Genomic DNA, 21030 nt, shown 5'->3' with positions numbered 1-21030 from the left:
CCCCTGTGGGGGCGAGCAGGGTCCTGGGGGGGCGGGGGGGGGGCAGGCAGGGCAGTGCTGCATCACCCCCACGCTGAACTCACAGCGCTCATCACCCCGCGGGTGCAAGGGTGGGCAGCCCCCCGGCGCCACCGGCTGCAGCCCCCACTCTCTGCCCCCCAGATGATGCCATGGACGGGGGGGCCCAGCAGAGCGGCCTCCGGGAGCCCCCCGGGGTGGGCGGCACGGAGCAGGAGGGGGACGCGGGCGAGGGGCCGCCTGCCGCCGACCTCAGGCGCTCGCAGCCCCTCTTCATCCAGGGCAGCAGGTGGGTGCGGGGGGGAGTGGGTGGGGGCTCGGCCCCATGGCACGGGGCAGGTGGGGGGCACGGGCGGGGGGGCTCAGCCCGTTTTTGCCCCGCAGCCGGCCGCCGGCGGAGGAGGAGCCGCGCGCCTCGTCGCTGCCCTGCATCCCCAACCCCTTCCCCGAGCTCTGCAGCCCCTCCAACTCGCCCATCCTCAGCAGCCTCCCCCAGGGACCCCCGCGCGAAGGCACCTGCCACGTGAGTGCCGGGGGGGGGGGGCAACAGCGGGGTCAGGGCGGGTGGTGGGGGTTCCTGGTGGGCTAACGGGGGTCCTGACGGCCTCCGTGCCCCCCCCCCCTCCCCGCACAGCTGGTGAAGGTGTTCAGCGAGGACGGGTCGTGCCGCTCGCTGGAGGTGTCGGCGGGCACCACGGCGCGGCAGCTCTGCGAGATGCTGGTGCAGAGGACGCACGCGCTGCACGACCACAGCTGGGCCCTGGTGGAGCTGCACCAGCACCTGGCCCTGGGTGAGTGGCCCAGGTGGCACGGCACGGCACGGCTCGGCACGGCACGGGGTTGGCCCCCGCCGTCTTGCTGAGCCCCCCACCCCAACCCACCCTGACCCCGCAGAGCGCTGCCTGGAGGACCACGAGTCGGTGGTGGAGGTGCAGAGCGCGTGGCCCCTGGGCGCCGACAGCCGCTTCGTCTTCCGCAAGAACTTCGCCAAGTACGAGCTCTTCAAGAGCAACGCGGTACGTGGGGGGGGGGGACACCTGGATGCCCCACGTGGGGAGGGAGCCGCAGAGCCCCCCCTGACCCCCTCGCTCGTCCTCCCCAGCAGTCGCTCTTCCCCGAGGTGATGGTGTCCAGCTGCCTGGAGGCGAACAAGAGCATGGCGCACTCGGAGCTCATCCAGGTATGGGGACACGGTGCCAGGATGTGTTGTGGGGACCCGAATGTGCCGTGGGGACACAACCGTGCCTTGGGGACGCAATTGTGCCATGGGGACACAACCGTGTCATGGGGACACAACTGTGCCATGAGGAACCAACTGTGCCATGGGGACACAACCACACTGTAGGGACCCAACCATACCTTGGGGACACAACTGTGCCATGGGGACACAACCGTGCCTTGGGGACCCAACTGTGTCGTTGGGACCTAACCATGCCATGGGGACCCAAACATGCCTTGGGGACAAAACTGTGCCTTGGGGACCCAACTGTGTCATTGGGACCTAACCGTGCCATGGGGACCCAACCATGCCATGGGGACCCAAATGTGCCATGGGGACAAAACTGCCATGGGGATCCAACCGTGCCATAGGGACCCGACTGTGTCACTGGGACCTAACCGTGCCATGGGGACAAAATTGTGCCATGGGGACCCAACCATGCCATGGGGACCTGACTGTGCCATGGGGTCCCACCATGCCCGGCCACCCCTCAGCCCTGGCCTCCCCCCCAGAACTTCCTGAACTCCGGGAGCTGCCCCGAGGTCCAGGGCTTCCTGCAGCTGCGTGAGGCCGGCCGCAAGGTCTGGAAGCGTTTCTACTTCTCCCTGCGCCGCTCGGGGCTCTACTACTCCACCAAGGGCACGTCCAAGGTGAGGGGTGGGTCAGGGTGCCCCGACCCTGGGGGCAGCGGGGGGGGCCGGCCCCTGACGCCCCCTCCCCGGCCCCAGGACCCCCGGCACCTGCAGTACTTCGCCGACCTCACCGAGTCCAACATCTACTACGTGACGCAGGGCAAGAAGCACTACGGGACACCCACCGAGTTCGGCTTCTGCATCAAGGTGCGGCCCCTCTGGGCGCCCCAGCCAGCTCTGCCAAAGGGTCTCTGCCCCCCAAGGGGTGACAGGGACACGGGGTGGGTTTCGGGGGGCTGCCCTGTGATGGTTCTGTCCCCTCCCCGCAGCCCTACAAGGTGCGCAGCGGCACGAAGGGCCTGAAGCTGCTGTGCAGCGAGGACGAGCAGAGCCGGACCTGCTGGATGGCAGCTTTCCGCCTCTTCAAGGTGAGCCCCGGCCCCCCCAGGAGGGTGCTCGGGGTCCCTGTAGCGGGGGTGTGGAGTGTAATGGGGTGCTGAGGGTGCTGGGGGGTGCTGGAGGATGCCGCGGGGTGCTGAGGGGTGCTGGAGAGTACTGGGGGGTACTGGGGGATGCTGGAGATACCCCCATGATGAAGGGCTGCCAGTGGGATGCCCCCCCCTCTAAGCCAGCATAGACACAGGGGGGGGTGCCCCCATCCCTGTTTTTTTTTGGGGGTGGGGGTCGCTCTCCCCCTGTCCCACGGGACCCCCCACTCACGGTGCCGCCCCCCAGTACGGCATGCAGCTCTACCGTAACTACCAGCAAGCTCAGGCCCGGCTGAGCCAACCCCCCTGGATCGGCCCCACGGCCCTGGTGAGTGCCCCCCCGGCCCCCAGCACAGCCCCTGTGCCGTGGGGGGCTCCCCCCGGCCCCCCGGCTGCCACCAGCCCCCTCTCGCCGTCCCCGCAGCGGAGCGTGTCGGACAACGCGCTGGTGGCCATGGACTTCTCGGGGTGCACGGGGCGGGTGATCGAGAACCCCAGCGAGGTGCTGACGGCGGCGTTGGAGGAGGCACAGGCCTGGAGGGTGAGTGGGGGCTTTGGGGGGAGCGGGGAACCCCCCCCCCACACCCACTCACACCCGCTTTTGGCTTCACACGGCCAGAAGAAGACGACGCATCGCTACAGCCTGCCGGCTGCCTGCCAGACCTCCCCGCTCAGCGCCGGTGAGCAGAGCCCACCACGGGCCTCTGAATGGGTCAGGGGGGCACGGAACCCCCCCGCCGGGGGTCCCTGCTTTATGGGGGGGTCCTACCTGACGTCCCTCTCCCGTCCCCGCAGCCATCCACCGCACCCAGCCCTGGTTCCACGGGCGCATCTCGCGGGAGGACACCCAGCAGCTCATCGGCCGCCAGGGGCTGGTGGATGGGTACGGACCGGGGGGGCTCTGGGGGTCTTGGGGGGGTACGGGACCCCTGGGGCACACGCAGCCCCCGAGGGTTATAGGGTCCCAAAGCTCATATAGGGCTCGTAGGGGAGTTAGGGGGTCTGGGAGCAGGGGGGTGGGGGGATAGAGCCCCAGAGGGTGTCGGGGGGGGGGGATTGGGGACCCTGGGGGTGTCACCGGGAGCCCCAGGGCTGTGGGGTGACACCGCTCCGGGGCTCGCAGCGTGTTCCTGGTGCGGGAGAGCCAGCGCAACCCCAAGGGCTTCGTCCTGTCCCTGTGCCACCTGCAGAAAGTCAAGCACTATCTCATCCTGCCGGTGAGTGCCGCGGCTGGAGAAGGGGGGGGGAGTTGGGGAGGGTTTTTTTTTTTTGGGGGGGGGGGTGACGGGACACACTGACCAGGCCTGAGCTGCGCCTGCCCGGCAGAGCGAGGAGGAAGGACGGCTCTACTTCACCATGGACGACGGGCAGACCCGCTTCGCCGACCTCATCCAGCTCGTGGAGTTCCACCAGATCAACCGCGGCATCCTGCCCTGCAAGCTGCGGCACTACTGCACCTGCGTGGCGCTCTGAGCCCGGCACCGCCGGCACGCCCCGGCTCGGCACGGCACAGCTCGGCACCCCGTGGCACTGCTGGCACAGCTCAGCACCCCATGGCACTGCTGGCACAGCCCGGCACGGCACGGCACGGCTCAGCACCCCATGGCACTGCTGGTGGTTCGGCGTAGCCGGCACGGCACAGCCGGCACAGCTCAGAGCAGTGAGCTCAGGGGTGAGGGGGCTCCCCCAGCGCCCCCCGCACCCCGGTGCCCCCACACTCATGCACTTTCTCCCCCCTCCCGGTGCCGGGCCCCTCCGTCCCCACGGGACCCCTGGCCGCAGACCCCTCACCCCGAAGCTCAGCGGGCTCAGGGGTCTGCAGCCCTTCCCCCCCACCCCACAGGAGCAGGGTTTGGGAGCGGGGGGGGGGTCCCCACCATGTCCCCCACCACGTCCCCACAAGGCCAGTTGAACTGTGATGTGTTTTATACCAGTGAGAATAAAGGTTATTTTTTCAGAGCTGCCGTTTCTCCCTCTCCCAGGTCAAACAAATCAGAAGCCGTGCACATCCGGGGGGTGTTTGTGGGGGGGGGGCTGTATCTGCCACCCCCTCCGTGTCCAGGCACGTGGCTGGCAGTGTCCCCACACCCTCTGTGTCCCCGCAGTGCCCCAGGACCCCGCACAAAGACCCCTCTGTGCGCCCCGGGCACCACGTGCGGCTCAGCCACGCGGCCCTACAAATCCCTGGGCTGGGAGGGGGGATTAATAGCGGACAGAGGGGGATTAAAGGCCGGGATTTGGGGGGGGGCAGCTGCTACTAAAGCCCCAGGGCTGGGGAGCGAGGCCAGGACCCCGCCATGGCTCCCAGGACGGTGCTGATCACCGGCTGCTCCTCCGGCATCGGGCTGGCGCTGGCCGTGCGGCTGGCACGGGACAAGCAGCGCCGCTTCCGAGGTGAGCCTTGGGGGGTCCCCGCACCGGGATTTGGGGGCATCCCTGCACCGGGATTGAGCCCCCTGTGCCCCCAGTCATCGCCACGGTGAGGAACGTGTCTCGGAGCGGGGCTCTGGTGGCGGCGGCGGGGTCGGCGCTGGGCAGGACGCTGGAGATCAAGCAGCTGGACGTGTGCGACGAGGGCTCCATCCGCGCCTGCCTCGACAGCATCCCCGGGCGCCACGTCGATGTCCTGGGTGAGCCTCATCCCCCTGGCCCCGTGTGTCCCTGCAGCAGTGGGGTCTTGGGGACGTGCCGTGCACCAGGGACCCTCGGTGTTGGGGTCACCCCATGCGCCAGGAGCACCCCGTGTGGTGGTTACCGCATGCGCTGGGGACCCTCCGTGCTCCAGGGACCTTCCATGCTCCCAGTGCTGGGGACCCTCTGTACCAGGGACACCCCCACACAGCAGGGAGCTCTGGGCCAGGGGTACCCCATGTGCTGGGGACCCTCCACGGTAGGGACACCCTGCACCGGGGGCCCTTTGTGCCAAGGACACCCTGTGCCATGGGGACAGTGCCAAGGGGACACCCTGTGCCAAGGACACCTTGTGCCACGGGGACACCCTGTGCCACGGGGACAGTGCCAAGGGGACACCTTGTGCCATGGGGACACTGCCAAGGGGACACCCTGTGCCATGGGGACACCCTGTGCCATGGGGACACCCTGTGCCAACGGGACACCCTGTGCCATGGGGACACCCTGCTGGGTACCCCCCGGGCACCGGGGACCCCCGCCCGGTCCTGATGCCCCCGCTGCCCGCAGTCAGCAACGCCGGCGTGGGGATGATCGGGCCCTTGGAGTGCCAGAGCCTGGCTGCCATGCAGGGCCTGATGGACACCAACTTCTTCGGCCTCGTCCGCCTGGTGAAGGAGGTGCTGCCCGACATGAAGCGGCGCCGCAGCGGCCACATCGTGGTCATCAGCAGCGTCATGGGGCTGCAGGGTACGGGGGGGGACCGGGGCATCCAGGGGGGGTCCTGCCCTGCCAGCACGGCCCCACCAGCCCCCTCCTCACCCAGGCATCGTCTTCAACGACGTCTACGCTGCCTCCAAATTCGCCGTGGAGGGCTTCTGCGAGAGCCTGGTGGTGCAGGCGCTGCGCTTCAACGTGGCGTGAGTGCCCGGGGTGGGCGGAGGGGCCGAGGAGGGGGGGATGCTCAGCCACCAGCATCCCCAGAGCCCCCTCCCCTGGCAGCATCAGCCTGGTGGAGCCGGGGCCAGTGACGACGGAGTTCGAGGCCAAGGTGTACGAGGAGGCCGAGCGCGCAGACTACTCGCAGACTGACCCCGAGACCGCCGAGATCTTCACCAAGCTCTACCTGAGGAACTCCAAGGACGTCTTCGCCAGCCTGGGGCAGAGCCCCGAGGACATCGCGGAGGTGATGGGCGCACCTGCCCGGGTGGGCTGGGCTGGCCATGAGAGCTCAATTAGTGCTAATGAGGAGCAGTGATCACAGCTGGATCGCCTGGGCTGGCTCCTTCCTGGCCCTGAGATCCCCAAGCTCTGACCTGCTGGGGATGGAGATGGGGACGGGATGGGAATGGGGATGGGATGGGGATGGAAATGATGGGGATGGGATGGGGAAGGAGATGGGAATGGGATGGGAATGGGGTGGAAATGGGGATAGGATGGGAATGGAGATGATGGGGATGGGATGGGGATAGGGACGGCGGTGATGGGGATGGGAATGGGATGGAAACAGGGATGAGGGTGGGAATGGGGATGATGGAGATGGGAATGGGATGGCAGTGGGGATGAGGATGGGGATGGAGATGATGGGCTAGGGCTGAGGAGAGCTTGGGACTGGGATTGGGGATGGAAACAAGGATGGGGTCAAGGGGGTGACGGGGTCAGGAGGGGCTCAGTGACGTCCCCGTGTGCAGCACACGCTGCGGGTGATCGAGGCGGCCCGGCCACCTTTCCGGCACCAGACCAACGCGGCGTACACGCCGATGGCCGCGCTGAAACACGCCGACCCCAGCGGCGCCCTGATGACCGACGCCTTCTACAAGCTGGTCTTCAAGTACGACGCCGTGCTGCGGCTCGGCCTCCGCGCCATCCGCCTGCTGCGCTGGAAGGCCCAGAAGGTGCAGGCGGGCGCCCGGCTGCTGGGCTTCAAATAACGCCCGCGGGCCCCGAGGGGTGGTCCGGGGAGGTGTTTGGGGTGGCGGGGTGGGGGGGCTGCACGGTGGCGAGGGGCAAGCGGGGCCAGGACCCGCGCGGTTTCACTTCCTGCTCCCGGCCCCAAAATAGCACCCACGGCGGCCGTATTAAAATCGGGAGTGGTATTTTTAACCAGCGCCGGGTGAAAAAGCGCAGCGGCTTCCTCCGAGAGTGCAGCGGCCGTGACGGGGCTGGGAAGGGCTGGCAGCTGCCCCCCCCTCTCCACTCTCCTCGCCTCGTTGCCCCCTTCCCCGGGGGCACCTGGCTCTCCTTGCCCAGCCCCTACACCCCCTGGGCATGCAATGCCACGACCCCCCCACCCCACCAGCCTCCCTCAGCCACCAGTGGAGGCTGTGACCTCCTCCCCGCAGCCCCTGCTGTGGGGTTGGAATTGGTGCGGGGGTCCCAGGCGATGGGGGAGCTTGGCCCACCCCCTTGTGCCATCCTGCGCCGAGCCCCACAGCACTGGGACATCAGGAGGGGGACACCGGGGGGGGTGTAGGGGGGCTGCAACACCGCGCTGCCGGGCTGGCTGCTGGGTGCAGAGGGTGCAGGAGCTGCTGCAGGGCCGGGAGCTGGGTGCACGGGGTGCACGGGGTGCACGGCGCGTCCGCAGGGTGCAGGGTGGGTGCACGGCGCAGGGGTTGGTGCAGAGCAGCTGCGGGTGCAGGGTGGGTGCAGCGTGCACGGCGGGGTGGGTGCTGGGACGGCGGGGAAGGGAAAAGGGGTAGGGGGGGGGGATGTAGCAAAAAAGGGGGGGGGAAGCAGCAACCCTGGGCGCGGGGCGCTGGCGTGTGGGCGCTTGGCGTGACTGCGCCCGGGAGGTGAGCGCAGGGGGAAACCGCAGGGAGGCCCCGGCATGGTTCAGCGCCGCGCTTCTCAGAAGCCTTCCTGGCTCCCACCGCGCTTCCCGGCGGGTGCAGGATGGTGCAGGGATGCACACGGGGTGGGGGCACGCAGGGCAGCCCCCTCCCCAAAATCCCCCAACCACCAGCAGCCCCCTGGAACTGGCAGCAGCCTCAGCACCGGGCACCGGGTCCTGGCCCGTGCCATGCACGTGGCCCCCCCAGAGTCCGGATGGTTCCTGGCACTCTGGGGACAGGATGGAGGGGGAAATGTGTTTTTTTTTTTTTTTTTTTTTTTTCATGATTTCCCCCCCCCTCTGTCACACACACACACACATCTCGCTCGAGTTAATGACAAAGCGGCCGTGGGGACAACGGCCCCCCCGTGGTTATGGCAACGGCGCAGCACCTGCGGGACGTGCAGGGGTGACATCAAAGCCGGCGACGGAGACGCAGCCTCCCCCTGCTGCGGTTTCTGCAGATTTGACTAACTTTCTCCGCTCCGGGGGGCAGGGACGGGGGGGGGCTGCATTTGGCCCCAGGGAGCAGCGAGGGGGGGCCCCCGGGTGCAGCTCAGCAGCACAGAGCCGCAGGGAATGGGGCAGAGGGAGGTCAGGACCCAAGGGATGCCCCCGGCCCCGAGGAGGCAGCAATGGGGCAGATCCCAAGGAGGGGGGTGCAGGATCGGCCCCAAAGCCCCTCGTAGCAGAGCTGGGGGTGTCCACAAGCCTTGCACCCCCCCCCCCAAGGTCATACCCAGTCTCACTTCCAGCTGATGTGGGAAGGGGGGGACAGAGCAGCAGGAGGGCAAATCTGGAGCTGGTGTGAGCTGGCTCCGGGGCACCAACAGCGGCCAAGGAGCCAGGGCCCGGCCGCGGAGCATCGTCCCCATCCCACCCCAGCCACCACGGGCGCAGGGTGGGGGCTCAGCCCCGGGGAGGGAAGCAGGCTCTGCTATAAACAATCGTCTGCCGGGACTTTCCTTTCCCCGCGTGTGACGACTGCCAGCTGCCCCCTGCACTCTCGCTCCCCCGAGGATTTCGCCGGCCGCCCAGGTGCGCCGGCTCGCTGCGATGCAAATGCGGCGCCAGATATAACCCCGGCGAGGGGACGGCGCGGCACGAGGCTCCCGGGGGGCACCGCTTCCCTCCCGGGGTACCGAGGGGGGGGCATCAGGCGTGACGTGAACCCGCTGCCCCCGCCGCACCGGTCGCAGCCACTGCCTCAGGCCCCTCGGTGGTGCCGGTGTTGGGCACGTGGCCGGGTGCGGGGAGCACCCAGAGGTGTCCCCTCTCCATCCGCCCCAGGGGGGAGGCACGGAGGTGGCCCTCCCCGTGCACCCTGCAGCTTTTGGGGGACACCTCGAACCCTGGGGAGGTGCTGGATGGGATGGTGTGGAGCAGCCTGACCTGGAATTGGGACAAAAAGGAGGTGGGGGTGGCAGGGACACCACTTGCCCTCGCCTCCTGGAGCTCCCCGGGGGAGCCGGAGCGTGGCCGGGATGCTCAGGATGCAGCTCAGCGCCGGGCAGGGCTTGCCAGGATTTCTCATGCGTTACGCAGCGTGTTTCGACACGACGGGGCAAACAAGTTCCTCTCTGCCCTATCATAATTACGGCATATCAGACGATAAGGATCTCGCTGTCATAACACCAACTGAACTCTTGTATAAGCCTGGTGCTTTAGAGGGGGTTTGGGTTTGGGCACTGAGTTTTTTTAGGGTCAAAACAGCCCTCATTCAGGGAAAAGCCAAGCCAGGGATGCTCCAGGCTGTGGGATTCAAGGCCACAGGTCGCTGCTTCTGAGCCCGTTGGCTGGCACGGGGCTGTTGGTGCTGGAAAGGTTTCACCCCATCCTTCACAACAGCGAGGGGCAAACACCTCCAGCTGCTTGCGTCTCACCGAGGCTAGGGAGGAAGTGAAGGTCGAAGACAGGATGGATCCTCCGACTGCCTTTTTTTCCTTTCCCTTTGTTTCGAGTGTGCCCAACTTGTGGTAGGTGTCAGGAGAGCACAAGCTAAGTGTGACCACCACCAACCTGCTAGGGCAGGGGTAAGGAAGGGCTGCAGGAGGCTGGTGGGAGCCCCCCGAGTGTTTCTGTCTGTCTGGTGCCCCCTGGAAAGCCCGAGCCCACCAGCAGCTGGAGCAGCCACATGTCCCAGGGCAGATCCAGCCACCCCAGGCCTGAGCGTTGCATTCCCTCCATGCTTTGTGGGGTCATCCCCCTGCATTTTACAGGGCAAACCATCAATTCCCAGAGGAATCACCCAAGCAGGATGGACCCGAGGGGCGCGTGCCCCTTCCCCACACCGCCGGGAGGATCCATGTGCCTGCAGCACCCCTGGGCACACCGGGCATCACCTGCAGACGCTCGGGATCCCAGGCACAAACCCAGCCCCGAGTATTTTCCACGGCTGCAGCTCAGCCCCCAGCTGCTGCAGGGCTCCTCGCGCCGTGCCGGAGCCCGGTTTCGCTATTGCTGCACTCAGCAGCGGGGTGAGGAGGGCGCCGCTTCCTCCACGCAGTGAGGAGCGAGTCCCGAGGTCTGAGCCTGCTGCCACGGGCACGCTCATGCAGCTCCTGGGGAATCCTGCAGGAACGGACCCCCCTCTAGCTGGGCAAGCTGGAATTGTCCCCCCCACACCCCCCGGATACTTGTCCTGCGCTGGCTGGGGACCTGAGGAGTGCACGCCGTGTTGGGGAAGAGCAGCTTTCCTTGGCCCGTGTCAGTCCCCACTAACCAGCAGAGCCACGCTGCCCATTCTCAGCAGCTGGAGGAGCAGACCGCGTTATCTCTGCACCTCGGAGCGTTTCAGCTCCGCTGCAAAGCCAGCTGGCGCTCTGCTAACCACAGCCGCCGCGGTCAGCCTGGCAGCTCCACACAGAGGCACCACAGCTATGCGCCGGGCGCACGTTTCATTCAGCTCTTTGATCTGCAGATCCACAGGGTGACAGACTCCCCATGGCACGCCGGGACTGCTCCTCTGGACCATTCCCATTAATTTAGCAAAATTTGCCATTTGCGATCTAGATCTGAGCACTGCTATTACCTCTGCTTTTGCGGCTGTAAGGAACGAGCTTTGGCCAGGGGAAAGCACTGAAGCGTGGTGCAGCAGCTCAGGTCCCTTTAACTATTAGGTGCACGAGAGAGTTTATCTAAGTTCAAAACACTTCCCTAAGTTTTGAAGCACCAAAGACTCAGTTCTTCTGACTAAAAGCCAGTTTCCTGAGCCTCCTCCCTGCTGCCTGGTGGTTAGGAATAAGCTGTCAGCAAATTAAGAAACGAAGAGCGACGGAAGAAACAGCTGCTGGAGCATGCTGCGAGAGACTGGTCCAAACAGAACTTGGTTTCACACCAAAATAACCAAACGAGGGGGGGAATTAATCAAGCTCACAACACGACAAAAAGTGTTGTTTTTTTTTGTTTTTGTTTTTGTTTTTGTTTTTCCTGTTCTTGTGTGTCAGGTGATTTGCAAAGCCCTTCCTCTGTGCTCAGGGACCGAGTCGGGGCCGGGCTGTGGAAGGGGGCTCCCTGCTGCCGGTGCCTGGCACAGGGTGGGCTTCGGCCCCGCTGCGGGGAGCCGCAGGGACACGCTTGGGAAGCACTTAGCGAGCAACACACAGCAGATAAATGCATAGAAATACTTATTTTTTAATAGGTGACTGGGTTGAAATTCCACAATATGCCATTGTTCAACAGCAAAGCTGTACCGAGGTTACCGCTCGTTAACTCCAGAGCGCACAGGCTGATCCCAAACAAGCTCCCTCTCCTTAACACGATGCTGCCCGAGTAGTGGTGGGAGAGTGGCGCCTGCTGGGCCTGCTGCTGCCACAAGCTCCCTCCTTCCCTTCAGACAACCCAGCATCACTAATGCCGAGCTTCTCGGAGGCTCCGTGGTCGATTGCTCACCTTGTCGGGGAGCAGGGGGAGGTGGCAGAAGCCCTGCCCAGCGGTAACTGAAGAGCAGGAGTAATCTGAAGAGTGTTTTCAAGGATTCGGCAGCGACGTGAGACAGAAACCGGCGGTGCTGCATGACATACATTCAGCAATCTGGGGAGCTTCCTGTGCAAACGACGAATTACGTTCTGCTATGTGTGACATTATTCATTTCTGCTGAACCGTGAGGAGCGTTTTCACCAGCCGCGGCGTATGTGCAGCAGTCGCCTCCCCCGTGAAATGGCAGCACGAGGGATGGAGTTATGGAACGATTCACGCTGAAGTTGGACGTTGGCCTAAGCCTTCCCAAGCCCCGGCTGCTGCCCAAACGCCATCCTCGGGTGATCGGGGTTAAGCCCTTTGAGAAACTGCAGCTTCGCTCGGTCTCCAGGATTGTCGTGCTGTGACAAGGGCTGCTTGCTGGGGGAAGAACCAAAGTCCAGCGCTCACTGGTCCGGGCTTTCCAATGGTTATTGGAAATGATCCTAAACCTATTTTATGGCCACGCACATAGCGTCAAACAGGGTAGCAAAATCACTCTCCTTCCTTACCCCCAAAGATGAGCAGGGTCTAGCACTCCTACAGTAATTTAGGTACCCACGCACTCCGCAGGCAAACTAGTTTATACTTCTTCAGACACAGCCTTACTGGGAAAAATGAACGTAATTTCCATTTTTGTACCTTAAGAATTAGGGAAAGTCCTTGAACCAAGGTGAAAGAGCGAGCCTAGGTCAGAGGCAGGAAGGAAATTCAGCATTTCTTGACCCTTCGCACCTACCCAGGTCTCTGTGCCCCAGCCTTCCCACATGGAAAGGGATGGATTGCCACAGATATTGGCTGGCACAGCAACATCAGAAAAAGTACAAAAGCAACGTTAGTATCAAAACGTACGATGGCTGCAAAGAGTCCATCAGAACACACCTAACCCTACATTATACAAAAATACTTTGCAAGGAATAAACACGCACTCAGCAAAACTGTTATCAAACTCATATCTCCAGCACAGTGACTAATAATACAGCTGCAGAGCAATGATTAGATTAAAAGAACTATTTTAAAAACCAGCTTCAAAGTAATTGTAAATACTCATTTTGCAAAACAGCACATTTCGCGCCGAGGGATATCCCCACGTAAAACCAGACACTGCAATTGAGCTGTCAGCTCCCACACGTTCGTGTATGCAGATTCTCACGGTAGCTGCTGTCGGGGCCGGGTGACTCCGGCCCCGAGCCCGGTGCCTTCCAGCAGCCAGGGCTGGCCGGGGCCGGCAGCACGGCCACGACTTTGGGCACCGGGGCCAGGCAGGAGCAAGGCGGGGGCAGAAGCCACAGTGTGGTTTCGTCCTCGTTCTTGGCACCCATCAGACGGGAGGACTTTCCACCAGTGAAAATCGGGATTTCCCCCAGACCGTGCGGAGGAGCCAGCCGATGATCTCACTGGGTATCCCAAAAAACGCGTATTAAAAAAAAAAAAAAAAAACAAAAAACAAAACAGCCCCAAATAGGTCTTGTTTCTTATTTTGCTATCGGTGAGTAAGATGCGTGTGGGGAGTGACTTCAAAGAAAGTGAACAGAAGGGTAAGAAAAATGCAAGTGTGACCGTGTGCTCTTAAGATTTGAGGGGAAAAACCTTCAAAAATGAATTAACAACCCCTCCCAGATGCATGTTTTCCAGGTTACAGGGATTAGTTATTTGAAGACCATTGGGATTGTAACAGCAAGAAAAAGCTGCTCCTATATGCTTCTACCTATACATCTGACCAAGCAGAGAAACTGGCAGTAGGGAATAAAAACCTTTCGCACTGTTAAAAGCATACAATATAAAAACAAATGCACATTACAAAATAAAAACACCTTAAAAACTGCTCTTAATTTTCACAAAAATAAAGTTCATATAAAAATCGGTCTCTGCTCCTGGTATTTATACAGTACCACTCACCACAGCAGCTAGACATAGATGCTACAGAACACTGAGTAATTTGTAAAAAATAAAAAAAAAATAAGAAAAATAAAGGTGTCTCCTCACTCTGACACTCATTTAAAAACTGGCATAGAAAAATATTCAAGACGCTTCTTTATACTAATTAAAAACCAACCAAATGAGCCTCCCCTGAGATCTAGAAGAAAACCTGTGACCCTGGAAAATCAGTCCTTTTATTTGAGTACTACCCTGTGCTCTCCTCGTGCTATATGCGAGGAGAATTCGTATCGGTCGTGGCTCCTGTACCCGCAGACGTTGCACTCGAAGGGGTCGCGGAAGCCGTGGCAGCCCATGTGGATGGTGAACATCACATAGTCCAGAAAGAGGACGCGGCAGTGGTCGCAGCGGTAGACCCCGATGGCTTCCCCTTCCTTGTTGATGACCTTAAAAGCGTCGCGCGGGCATATGGCAGGGGGCTTGATTATGTCGTAGGGCCTGGGGAAATCCTTCAGGGACTGCAGGCCGTTGCGGGCCTGGGCAGGGAGCTGGCTTTGATGGAAGGTGGGGTTCTGCCGCTCCTCGTGGTTGCTGTCAGTGTCTGTGGAGTCTTGGCCGCTGTTGTTCGGGGAAAGGCCTCTGTCGGAAGACAGGCTTTTGTCCCTGAGGTGGCCATGGCTCTTCTCGGCGTCCTGCGGGGTGCCGTTGGGCACGTCGGCGCGGGTCAGCGGTATGGGATACAGGCTGCTGATGACGGGAACCATCTCAGAAGTGGGGGCCGGCGGCGTCTGCACGAGTGGGCGCAGGGCTTCGGCCCCGAGGTAGGTGATGGCGTTGTTTATAGCCTGGTCCATCATGCGTCCCTGCATTATGTCGCTTTCCTTGTCATACATGAAACTTGAGTTGTAATTGACATCAAAGCTGTGTCGCTTCTCACCTGCAAGAGAGGAGATGCGTTACCAGGGAGGTCAAAGCAGCACTTGAGCTCTGGGAAGCTCTTCCAAATGGCAGGAGTCTCTGGACAGCAAAGAGGAATGAAATATTGTCTGCAGAAAAGAGATATTCATATACAAAAGCAGGTTTTTGTTGATTTTTTTTTTTAAAGACCAGGCTTGGAAGCAGAAATCTAATAGAGGAGATGGAGAAGATGGTTACTGAACAAATCCTCAATAAATTTTTAAAATTATTCTGGGATTTAAGGGAAAGAAGAGCATAAAGAAAAGTTTCCAGAGATTAATTACTCCCATCTTTTTCTAGAAAAAAAGGTAAGTAATCATTAATGAAAATACTCGCGAAAGAGCTAACTGATAATGAACCGAAGTACTCCATTTTTGGTACCAAGACTGCAACCTCTCCTTCCTGGCTTTGTCCTGAGAAGCACACTCTTCTCCAATAGAAATGGTGAAGACAAACACTGGCTGAGATTTGGTGAGGTTTTCATTACTTTTTCCCCACCTGATAGAGTCTTTTACGTATCCTTGTACCCTGCTATCAATTCCCCCCGCTATCTCATGGCAATTACAGCTTCCTTTGCACCAGTTTTCTTTGAACTCTGTACAGGTCTTCAGACAGTCTTACAAGGGCAGCTCTACGTGTGTGTACAGAACTGCACATTTAGGGTCATTTATATGGGGCCAGCAAAGGAGGAGCAAAACAAAACCCTGTCTGGGTGTGCTGGTGCTTTGCAAGCTCTCAGTTAGACGGTGTGGGAGGAGAGCTACGAGCACATGTCTGAATTTCTGCCCATGTCTTCCCAAAATAGGGGTAAGGCACGGGAGGGTGGTGTGGGCAGCACACTGGCACTAGTTTTCTCCATGCCAGGTGCAAGGAGGAAATAAAACTGCACCCCAAAAGAGCCAGAGTCACTTTTTCATGAATAGCTAGAAGTAAGTAACTGAATTCTGTGGTTACATAAAACAAAATTGTTCATAGCTTTTAAGAAAAAGGACCAGACCAAATGTTTCATGTGCAAGTGACTTGCAACCATCAGATCCACTAAATCTTTTAGTTACGGTAACTGGAGTAGTGCAGATGTTTATCAGTCACCTGTCAACACCATGACTCAATGTATATGAAACTCTTCAGGTTTCACTGCAGAGGCAGAAAACCAGGAGCTCACGTTTCTCGTATAAAACACTCAAAAAGGTTAGCGAACCACAAGAGTGTAACTGCTTCCAACCCTCAACAAAACTTGTGATCCATCTTTACACAGAAGGAAACAAAATGATATAGCACATCGGTGTGACTCATACAACCAGCTCCAAGCAAGTGAGAACTGTGAACAAATTTGAAATTAAAAAAGTAACAAAAGCAAAAATATACAGGACTCCCTGTAAATCTGGGGCTAGGAGTCACTGACTTAAGATTAAAAAAAAGGCAAGGTATGATCCCTGAGGCTCTCACTCTTTTGTTATTCCACTGTTCTCATAGCATTTTAAAATCCCCCACATAGCCTATTTGGGCTGTATAAATTCCCAGTTATATCAAACGGAGCACAAATACCCAGATGCTCTTTTGGCAGACAGTCACATCACATTGCTGTACACTTTCTGAAGGCCTCTACATGGCACGTGAGAAGGGGGCTCCCTGTCTCAGCAGGCACTCCATGGCAAGCACACTGCTGCCTTCAGTGCCTCAAGAAGATGCCAATATTTAGGTAGGACAAATCTGCATGAAAGTGCCACAGAAAACACCAAACATTTGTTCAGAATAATCCAAAGCACGGCAGGGATTTGCAAGCCCACAGATGGGGGGGACCACTCTCGATTCGCCACCACCACCTCTCCTCCATAGAATACAGCAAACCTGCCAGGGAACGGGACAAAAAGCAGGAACAGTGCTGCCGTCAGACACAACAGCTTTCAGGCCAGAGAAAGTTGGGGTCAAAGATTCAGAAAAAGGGAAAGGAGCATGTGGCAAATGGGGGATGAGCAAGACAGACTCTGCCTACAGCCGTTGATGTTTTATTTTTGTAGCTGGCAGGACAATTTAGTAATTATTCTGAGTAAAATTGCTATCTGTACCACAAAATTACTGCAAAATACTAAATTAAAAATTAAATTTATGGGGTTCTCTATTGTTCACTTACAAAGCAGCCACCAGTTAGCTGAACATCTTTCCTCTTTTTTTTTTTCTTGTCTCAGTGCAATGCAAAAAGCTTTCCCCTTCAAAATTCACACATGAGCCATAGCGTATGACACGTTCTCATGTGCTGCTCAGTTATGCTTCACTTGCTCTAAAATGTGCATCAATTTTTATTTTTGCAGCCTGATGAGGTGTGGACACTGGAAACAGGGAGTGAACCTGTTTCCTGTCGCTGTGCTAACCAAAGCAGACAATTTCTCATTAGACTTTGCACACCGGGGGATACTGGTGTTTGCTAATGTGTCAGAACAGCACTTTTAGCACTATGAGAAATTTATTTTTACTACTGGTCTCAGGGAAAACTTGTTTCTAAAAAGGGCAGAATAGAAGTCCACAGGCCGGATGCTCAGCTGGTGAAAACCAGCAGAAATGCACTGACTGCACCAGTTACTTTGACTTGGATGAACTTCAGATACACCCCCACGAGTGTTTGATACAGCACAGATATCTGTTCTGCTGGACTTTTTTTTTTTTTTTTAATTTTTTTTTAGTATCTGTTCATTAATCAAACCAGGAAGTACAAAAAGCCAGGCTTTGTACATTTAGTCCACACACATGCAAAACAGAAAACCACAGCAAAATAAGAAATGCAAAATGATAAACTTCCTTTCCCATCCTTGTTCCCTAATAATTCATGGAAAGGCTGAGGACAAAATCTTTGCAGAAGCCTTTGAAGAAGGGCCTGGTGCAGAAGTTAAGAATCAAGTGCATGGTCTGCTGATCTGTGTCCTTCTTTGAGACTTATACTTGTGCACAAGGTAGCTACCAGAGATGAAAAAATAAAACTAAATGAATAAATAGAGCGTACAAGACTTCTCCTGCTTGTATGAATCTCTACAGAGACCTCAAATAATAATAAAGTTGGTTTTTACCCACTCAATAGCCTTCATTCACAGAAATGAGCCAAACAAAGATGCCTTGTTAGTATACATCTCTATCCCTTCTTCCTGACAAAATGAAAAATCAGCACCCGTTCCGAGAACGCCGTTTCCCAAGAAATCACAAAGCTGTCCTGGCAGATTCGCACTCCTACACATGCAGTTCAGAAAGTCACAGAAGTCAAATCAAGGTCGGACAGGCTGCTCTTGCAAACACCCTTCCCAGGGATAAAAGGGACCGGGTGAGTCATTTTTTCACACATTACCTAACAAGAACATGCCAATCATAGAGGTTGTAGAAAAACAGTAAGTTCCCGAAATCGGTTATCTGCAGACTGCACTGCTGAGGACAATCCCAAATCAGAAAAGAATCCGTTCCATATGAGTATGGTAAAACAAATCGGACACCGTGCTTGTGCTCAACTCTGAGCACAGGCTGAGTGGTTGTGTCCTGCACAAGATGTGTTCAATAAAACACACAAAGATCAAACTGATAGCCATTGTAAAACATGACAGCGTGAAGCTCAACTCAGTACAAAAAAAAAAAAAAGGAAGCTGAAGATTTTCAAAAACACTTGCATTAGTATTACTTTTTGAATCACAACATACATGCAAGGTCCAAGTTACAGAGTCGACAGTTTCAGTATTAGGTACCCAAAGGTACTCAGCTGGAGTGGCAGCATCACTCACTCCTGTTAGAAGGTGACCTTTTAAAACCTTTTTTTTAAAAAAAAGGTGTCTAAATAAACGTTACCAGTTTTAGCAGATGGAGAAAGCCCAGCGCTACCCACCAAATCCGGCAAGGATTACCGCCAAAGTTACCTGCAGGAATTGCTTGCACATACACACGGGTTTAGCAGCACAGCTTTCCCTAGGCTGGGACCTCAGCCCCGGACACCCGAGACATCCTCAGACCCTCTGATCGTGGGTCCCCCCAGGCAAGGGTTGATCCCTTCCTGCACGCTCAAGCCCTGCACCCCCCCCTCTCTGCTCACGTGCGCCAGCATCAGCCACGGGGCCCTGCTCGCAGGGGGAATTTTAGGGTGCGAGAAAAACATTGAGCACTGGGTGCACCCGTACAGGCTGCTACAAACCAGACCTTATTAGCAGCTGTATAGCATGAGCACCAAGTCAGGTCTCCACTCGGGACACGAGAATTGCATTTTACTTTGTTAAAAGGCGAGCTGATGGAACGAGACCAGCCAAGAGGATCAGGCGCTCACGGCGACACAGAACCTGCCAAACTCGTACTCCACATCCCCAGTATGCAAAATTCTGATCATATACAATTAAATGCAAAGAAAATGCTCTGGAAACATCTTGCAGCTTAAGTTACCACAAGAAAGGATCTGATATTTTTTTTAAATCATATTCAAATTCAGCAGATGACTAACAGCAATCCAATACTTTTCTGTCTTTAGGCCTTATTCCACACATGCATCCTGCAAGTAGCTTCAGTTCCTGCTTACTAGAACAGGAATTCAGCTCTCAACAGCATTACATGCTCCTGTTCTCCTGTGAAGAACCCAACAAATGCATAGGTACAGAAAACAACACACGGAATCTCATAAGAAATATTTATAAATTGACTACAAAATAGATACAAAGCACAGTAGCAGATTAAATCCCGTTCTCAAGCATCTCTTAGAACACAATCCTTTAATCAAAACTCTACAAGTAACTAAAACACATCAGAAAATCGAAGTTACTGTATTCATATTCTCTTGAATTAGATTGCAAGCTTGAAAAGGACATTTAAAATAAGCAGAGGCATTGTACTATAAACTACCAACTTTTGCAGATTTAACTGTTGCACATGAAAAGGTTTTTTGTTCTTACCAATAAATTTCTGAGGCATTGAGCTTTTTCGCTTTGCCACGTTGCTTGCTAGCCTGTCCAGCACAAGGGCTCTTTCACTCCCCATCTCTGCCTTGATGTGCCTTGCCTCCACGTTTGCTAGTTTGGAAATGTGAAAAGAAAAAAAGAAAAAAAAAAGTAGGTGAAAAGGAAAAAAAAATCAGAAAAAAAAAAGAAAAAGGAAGAAATGAATGGTCTAATCTCCGGAGTTTGCCACGCTAACTGGAAGGAAACAGTTTGGAGATCTGGTGTAAACTTGTTTTGTTGCTTTTTCTGTCGTTCTTGCTCTCTGTGTCTTGGGCATCAGCTGCGGTCAGTGGAAGCAAGCACAGAAACAGACACCGATCTTGCAGTCCTGAGTGCACGCAGGGAGATCACAAACCATACAAAACCAATACCTTCATTAGCAAAAGGAAGTGCAAAACAAACAGGCTGGACGGGTTGGTTACAAAATGTAGAAGGAGACAGAACCTTTGTTAGCCTTTCTTTTTGATTCTGAGTAATAAGAACCGTGACACCTGCAGAGCGTCCTGTCCTACTGCTCCAAAACGTCAGTACAGGACCTCCCGGCCCCTGGCTGCACTGCTTTAGATATCAGTCACACCGAGATGTCTTCTCAACTAAAAACTTGTATAAAATACTTCAGTGCTCCAATAAAATAACATAACTTTTCAATATTCACTTATAACTTCTTTTTTTTTTTCCTCAAATATCAGCATCACTTAATCTTTTTTCTAACAGCTAGAGCTAATTGAGAACCTTTGCTCTTTGGCACCCTTATAAGCATTAGTTATTTTAAAGTCCATTCAAACCTGCAGAATTTCTAATTTTAGGAAAAGTGCACGTGCCCTAGGATCAATCCCTCGAGACTGGGCCACTGTTTTAAGGATTTTACTGTTTCCCAGAGCCTTCCTCTAGCTGTGGTAGCCAGTGCCCAGCATTTCACGGAAATAACTGCTTGCTCTCGACCTCATGGAGGCTGCACGGGTTTTGAGCTGGATCAGCCACGCCGAGGAGGACTGCCACCTCATATCACTACTGCCAGACTAATAATGAATATAGCTGCCGTGGCTTCCCCCCACAAGCCCTGCACTCGCCTCAAGAACAAGTATCGGTAGTGGTACTTCATATTAAAGCTGCACTAAGAGGTGCAGCGATGGGGACGGCTGGGGTGACAACCAGACACCTTTTAAGGGACTGCCCATGCCTTTGAGAGTTTGATATCTAAATAGAGGCAAATGAGGATGAGGAACGGTCACTGATTTTGTCAAGGTAATATGAAAGGTCAGGTCTCACGGTGGAAGAATCCTGGCTGTTGTTATGGTACTAGTGCACCCAGATGCCTTAAATAAATAAATAAATAGATAGATAAATAGATAAATATGTAGCATAATCTACATAAGAGACAAGCAATGCCAGAGGAAAATGATCCAAATGCTTTGGTGTCACTTCAGTCCTGCTAAGTGCGGTTATATTGAGTATTGGACTTAAAATACAG

At 56.6% G+C, this 21030-nt stretch overlaps 3 protein-coding genes across 9 annotated transcripts in view; 2 read left to right on the top strand and 1 right to left on the bottom strand.

Moving 5' to 3' along the window:
• The first annotated feature begins 144 nt into the window (after positions 1–144).
• Positions 145–4280, top strand: GRB7 (growth factor receptor bound protein 7). Its single transcript, XM_082778845.1, has 14 exons — positions 145–307; positions 403–541; positions 653–809; positions 913–1034; positions 1121–1198; positions 1750–1887; positions 1966–2076; positions 2199–2297; positions 2605–2685; positions 2782–2898; positions 2977–3037; positions 3153–3240; positions 3481–3574; positions 3684–4280. Exons 1-14 carry the CDS (start codon positions 171–173, stop codon positions 3828–3830), a joined length of 1569 nt encoding a protein of 522 aa, XP_082634971.1. The 5' UTR covers positions 145–170; the 3' UTR covers positions 3831–4280.
• A 374-nt stretch (positions 4281–4654) lies between these two features.
• Positions 4655–6916, top strand: LOC309887211 (retinol dehydrogenase 8-like; the record flags this gene model as incomplete). Its single annotated transcript, XM_082778753.1, has 6 exons — positions 4655–4751; positions 4826–4987; positions 5556–5735; positions 5812–5905; positions 5988–6171; positions 6677–6916. The coding sequence occupies 6 exons, from the start codon at positions 4655–4657 to the stop codon at positions 6914–6916; spliced, it is 957 nt and encodes a 318-aa protein (XP_082634879.1).
• A 4511-nt stretch (positions 6917–11427) lies between these two features.
• Positions 11428–21030, bottom strand: part of IKZF3 (IKAROS family zinc finger 3) — a 35966-nt gene continuing 26363 nt past the window's right edge. For all 7 annotated transcript variants that reach the window (XM_082778936.1, XM_082778937.1, XM_082778938.1 and 4 more), the window contains 2 exons: positions 19515–19631; positions 11428–14590 (listed from right to left, as the gene is read on the bottom strand). In XM_082778936.1, the coding sequence (XP_082635062.1) occupies positions 13890–14590; positions 19515–19631 (818 nt within the window). In that variant the 3' untranslated portion in view covers positions 11428–13889. The remainder of the gene's footprint in view (positions 14591–19514; positions 19632–21030) is intronic.

Source organism: Aythya marila, assembly GCF_965140915.1.
Source record: "Aythya marila genome assembly, chromosome: 25".
Classification (NCBI taxonomy): domain Eukaryota; kingdom Metazoa; phylum Chordata; class Aves; order Anseriformes; family Anatidae; genus Aythya; species Aythya marila.
Note: the sequence above shows the minus strand (reverse complement) of the source record. Positions and strands in the feature narration are given on the sequence as shown.